At 35.1% G+C, this 5,193-nt stretch overlaps 1 protein-coding gene across 1 annotated transcript; it reads left to right on the top strand.

Moving 5' to 3' along the window:
• LOC126371931 (charged multivesicular body protein 2b-B) lies at positions 1-5,193 on the top strand. The gene is made up of 6 exons (XM_050017383.1): positions 1-176; positions 798-889; positions 1,156-1,272; positions 2,252-2,432; positions 3,077-3,183; positions 3,845-5,193. The coding sequence occupies exons 1-6, from the start codon at positions 143-145 to the stop codon at positions 3,941-3,943; spliced, it is 630 nt and encodes a 209-aa protein (XP_049873340.1). The 5' UTR covers positions 1-142; the 3' UTR covers positions 3,944-5,193.

Genomic DNA, 5,193 nt, shown 5'->3' with positions numbered 1-5,193 from the left:
TGGAACGCGCCTATTCATTAGTCACCATTGTTTCTGTTTGTGTATTTTTGTATTTTTTGTAAGTTGTGTCTAAATTCCTGTGTTTATTACTAAATATATTTGTAATATTTACAACACAAAAAAGGAAAAACTACAATTCATCATGAATTTCTTCAAGAAAGCACCTACAGTAAAAGGTAAGAGTTCTTAGTTTCGTGTCTAGGATTTTTATTTATTTGACAATAATTATGGCAATAAAATGACTCAATTCAGTGAATATACGAATTGAGTAATAGGGATTACGAGCATGAGTTCATGTCCAAGTAGGGGTTATGGAGAATTAAATGACGCAATTGTATGCAATTAGAAAGCCTAGTATTTATGTTAACAGTTCAGAAAGTAAACAAACATGAGATACAAAAAGAACCAGGAACGCCGCATGACCAGGCTGGTCAAACCTTATCACAAGAAACACCAGTGCCGATCGATAAAGAAATGAGAAGAATACTTCTAGGTATATTATTACCACAAAATAAAATCATTTACTGGTTTCTGTAGTTTGAGAACATTGTTGTACTAATTATTATAAGAATAGTTATAGGTAAAACCCGTATATTTATTTCGACCAGGTAAACTTATGTTCTTACATAAATATGTAGTCATTGGTGTAAAATAATTAAGTAGATAAAGAAGTATCATGTACCTATTCAGTATGTATTTTGAGCTTAATTTATTCAATATTTTTATAGAGTTTATTGTAATATAAGCTTATATAAAACAATAAACATATGTTCATAAAAATCAATAATTATTTACAGAACAACAGAGACAGAATGACAGAGAACTACGCAAAGCAGGAAGAGACTTGGACAGAGATAAAGCAAATTTAGAAAGAGAAGAAAAGAAATTGGTAAGTATTCTATTATACCTTAAATCCTGTTGAATATCCTAAAGTTTCATTATTAACGAATCCATCCTGCACATACTTTGAAATATCTGAATAGAATAATCAATTGTAAAAAAAAATTCATACAATTTACAGAATCAAGGTAAAGGTGATATAGATTGTCTACAATAGTTAGTGAACTTGTCTACATTGGCTGGTGCCTACTGAACAGTCCACTACCCACACAAGTGAGAACTTATAACCTATTTTGTACCTAATTTTTTTTACAGGAAATGGAAATAAAAAAGATGGCAAAAGAAGGAAACAATGAAGGTTGTAAAATATTGGCAAAACAATTAGTGCAACTGAGGAAGCAAAAGACAAGGATATACGCAGCTAATAGCAAGGTCAGTAAAATAATAAGGAAATATTTAATGTTTTGTTGTAGATAAGACCATAAAATCCATAGAGGCATAGATATATGATTTTGGTGGAATTTACCCCGAGCAGGGGCAGGCAAAAGAACATAGCCATAGAGCCTAGTCAAATGATTTTATTGTAATTTTATTGTGTTAAGGGTTAATTATTATTATTGTGTTAAAGGTTAATTTATACCTGTACTGCCTGACGTGAATTTGACACATCTTAAACCCATTATGGGTTTCAGTGTCGTAATGTAAGAATTTTATAATATCTTTTGTAATGAATAAATAAATAAAATAAAATAAATGAGATTTTTTCTTCATGTGATGTCAGGGCCTAAGCCATTTCTTTTTTTCTTGTCTTCAAGGCTGAAGCCAATTCTTTTGTATATTTTATTTGTCATCAGTAAAATTTTTTCGAAGGCCTTAGCCATTTCTTTTGTTTCTTTTCAGTCTTCATTTGTTTAATATATTGTTAAAAATCAGTATTAATATATATTTATTGAGGAGCTCGATGGCGGAGGAGCTCGGTGGCGCAGCGGTACACGCGCTCGGTCTGCGATTGTTGAAGTAAAGCAACTTTCGCAAAGGCCGGTCATTGGATGAGTGACCACAAAAAAAAAGTTATCATCTCGAACTGCTCCCTGCTTCGGAAGGCACGTTAAGCCGTTGGTCCCGGCTGCATTAGCAGTCGTTAATAACCATCATTCCGCACTGGACCCGCGTGATGGTTTAAGGCCCGATCTCCCTATCCATCCATAGGGAAGGCCCGTGCTGCAGCAGTGGGGATGTTAATGAGCTGATGATGATTATATTAATTATCGGAGATATCCTTAGAACTAGTTCAGTAAGATCTACTCTGAACTGGCGTGCGTGTATGAAACAATTGATGAATGTGGAGGAAGCAAGAGAAGTGTGTCTGGAATTTTACTGCTTGAGTTTATGTATGTATATCAAATTACAGATAGCAAGTGTACAAATCCACAACAAAGCAATGGGTGCGAACATAGCGATAGCCGGAGCAATGGGCACAACTGCTAAAACAATGGGCAACATCAACAAAGTCATGAACCCACACCAGATCGCCAAAGACATGGAGGCATTCAAACAGGCCAACGCTAAGATGGACATGACTGATGAAATGAGTAAGTAGATAAGTTCATGTCGCTACTGATAAGTCATAATACATATAAAAAAAAATGTTTTTTTAAGACTTAGCTGTGAAAGAGCTTTAAAAGTTTAAATAATTTGATACATGCAGGTTTTTTAAGAAAAGTTTCCACCAAATCTGAAAGGAGAGGAGACATTTGGAGCTGTACAGGAAATAATGAATGACTCATTATGAGGGAAAGAGCAAGTTTGTCTTCTTTCTCGCTCTCACGAGCTCTGTGATTGGTCGACTCCGCACGTCTGCTGTCGTTTCCTCACAGGTTTGGTGGAAACCCACCCTTAGACTACTCCTCGCCTTGATAACCAGGCTGCGTTTTACCTAGAATTTCGTGAGAGTCTGCTCAGCTCAGGCTGTCTAACGGACGTAAGCTTTGGATACGGGACATGGGTTTATCTTGAGTCTCTTGGTCTCGTGTTGAGAAGTGCAATATCGGTGAATATAAGTGAATGTATCAAAATCAAATCAAATCAAATATACTTTATTGCACAGAACTAAAATTTCAACAATCAGACATAACACATGAATACAGTACAATTTGGGCGGCCTATAAATACAGAAGAGGAAATGCTAACTTACAGTATTTTAGTTTTGTTCTTCATACTATCATTATTATTTCAGTTTCAGATACGCTGGACGATATTATGGATGAGTCCGGTGACGAACAGGAATCTGAAGGAATTGTCAACCAGGTCCTGGATGAGATTGGCATTGAAATCAGTGGCAAGGTAAATGAACATCAATCCCAACGTGGTTTAAAACAACAGAAAGCCATCTGTTCCTTTGAATGCACTAGTTTCGAGAGTTATGTATTAGACGATTTTTTATAAAGTCTGTCCTTGTACTGCTTATACAGTTATATGGTTATTGATTAAGGTATAATACTACGTATAGAACGGCAATTCTCTGCTCCCCACCAGCGACTAAGCTAGGTTTACCTCACCTCCTGTCGGTCTTGCTTTAGCCTTGAATCGTATGGCGTCACACGTCACACACTCAGATACGCGTGTAGGATAACGTCAATGTGTAGTGTCTGTGTAATACGAGGTTTTTTGTATGAAGTGTCCGGGATGTGCCTTTACTTAGGAGCCAAATGAGCTCCTATCATGAGTTTTCTCATCCATTCTGAACTAATACCCAGTCACTTTATTTGGAAATAATCGCTAAACTAAAGAATGAACTATTATTATTATTGATAATTATTTTATTTTGTAATTTTATTTGTATATGGACTTGTAGACGTCTGAAATAAAATGTTATTTTTGAAATACGAATTAATGCAACAGAAAGCATCATATTACCCTGTCTCTTTCTTGCACGTGCGTAACATCCGTAAGGATGAAGGCATGGCATGGGTATAAATGAGAAATGTTTTTTCAATTTTTGCAGATGGCGGACGCCCCGTCAGTGGCACGCAACAAGCTGGGCGAGTCCACCAACGACGCAGACAGGGAGCTCATGGCACAACTCGCCAAACTTAAGTCGTAAACCCCGCCTTACTTATTAGTCTTACAGACTAAGCCGCATTCGGACTTGCTTACTAAACGCTAGGTATAACGATATAGCTAGTGTGTGACATAACGGAGCTGAGCAAACTGACGTATCTGCAATATTTTGCTAAAATAATTTGTTTCTTATTGACAATGGCAAAAGGTGTAAATCAGATTCCCCATAAATTTCAGATACGTCGGCGAAGCAGGCACGATTATAAACATTATCTTCCTTTGCCTCGCGCAGTGAGATAAAATATGGACTACGTACTTATAAATTAATATGCCATATCCAGTAAATTGACATCTAAATATTGTGTGTGGTTTAACCATTTCATTACATCCTTTAAGTTAATATTAAGCGATGCGCGATGATGGCAATCCTGTGGATTCAGGTGTACAAAACTTAATTTATAATTTGATATCTAAACATAGTTCCGTCCTCTAAGCCTAGACCACATAGTCACTTAACAACAGGTGAGATTGTGATCCAACGCGAGCCTATTATATTAAAAAAGCACTCTTAATACTAGAAAGAGATAGCGCTTGTTAGGACTTTCAAACTGAACCATTTAATTCCAACCTCCAGAATATATACAGGGTGTTAATGACATCGTAACAAAAACTGAGGGATGATTCAGGATATGATTCTGCGTTGATATCAAGTGGATATTTCCGGCACCTGTATATATATTACACCCTGTGTATATGCCAATAAAAAGTAGTTTTATAGGCTTTTTAGCGTAGCAACTGCAATTTAAAGAATCTGAACATAATGTTTATAAAGTGTCGATAAGATAGCATGTCACTAGTTGTAATTTTTTTTAAACTTATTACTTATATAGCGTAGTCCGAATACGGCTTTGATTCCACCCATTTGTAAAAGTAATTGGTTGTTAAAAGTTGTTGTATTTATTGTATTGTAAATATTAAGATATATTTATTAATATATACGTTCACAAGCAGCTAAACGACTGCAATATTAAATGATTGATAAAAAAAATACCTCACGCCTTTAGGCTAAGATTAAATCTAGTTTAAAAGAGTAAAGTATAATCAATTCTATAAAATAAAACAAATCTGTATGTGAAAATATACAATAACATTGAGGTATTAAGAACTACCAGCAGAGTTAACAGATCAAATGCTTCCAAATAAATACAGGCAAATAGTTTTGTAACTATGCACTTAAATGTAATATATGAAAATATATATCTGTGATATTTTGTATTACACGATACAAAAAGA

The sequence above is a fragment of the Pectinophora gossypiella genome, chromosome 13, assembly GCF_024362695.1.
Source record: "Pectinophora gossypiella chromosome 13, ilPecGoss1.1, whole genome shotgun sequence".
Lineage (NCBI taxonomy): Eukaryota > Metazoa > Arthropoda > Insecta > Lepidoptera > Gelechiidae > Pectinophora > Pectinophora gossypiella.
This window is presented reverse-complemented; position numbering and strand designations above follow the sequence as displayed.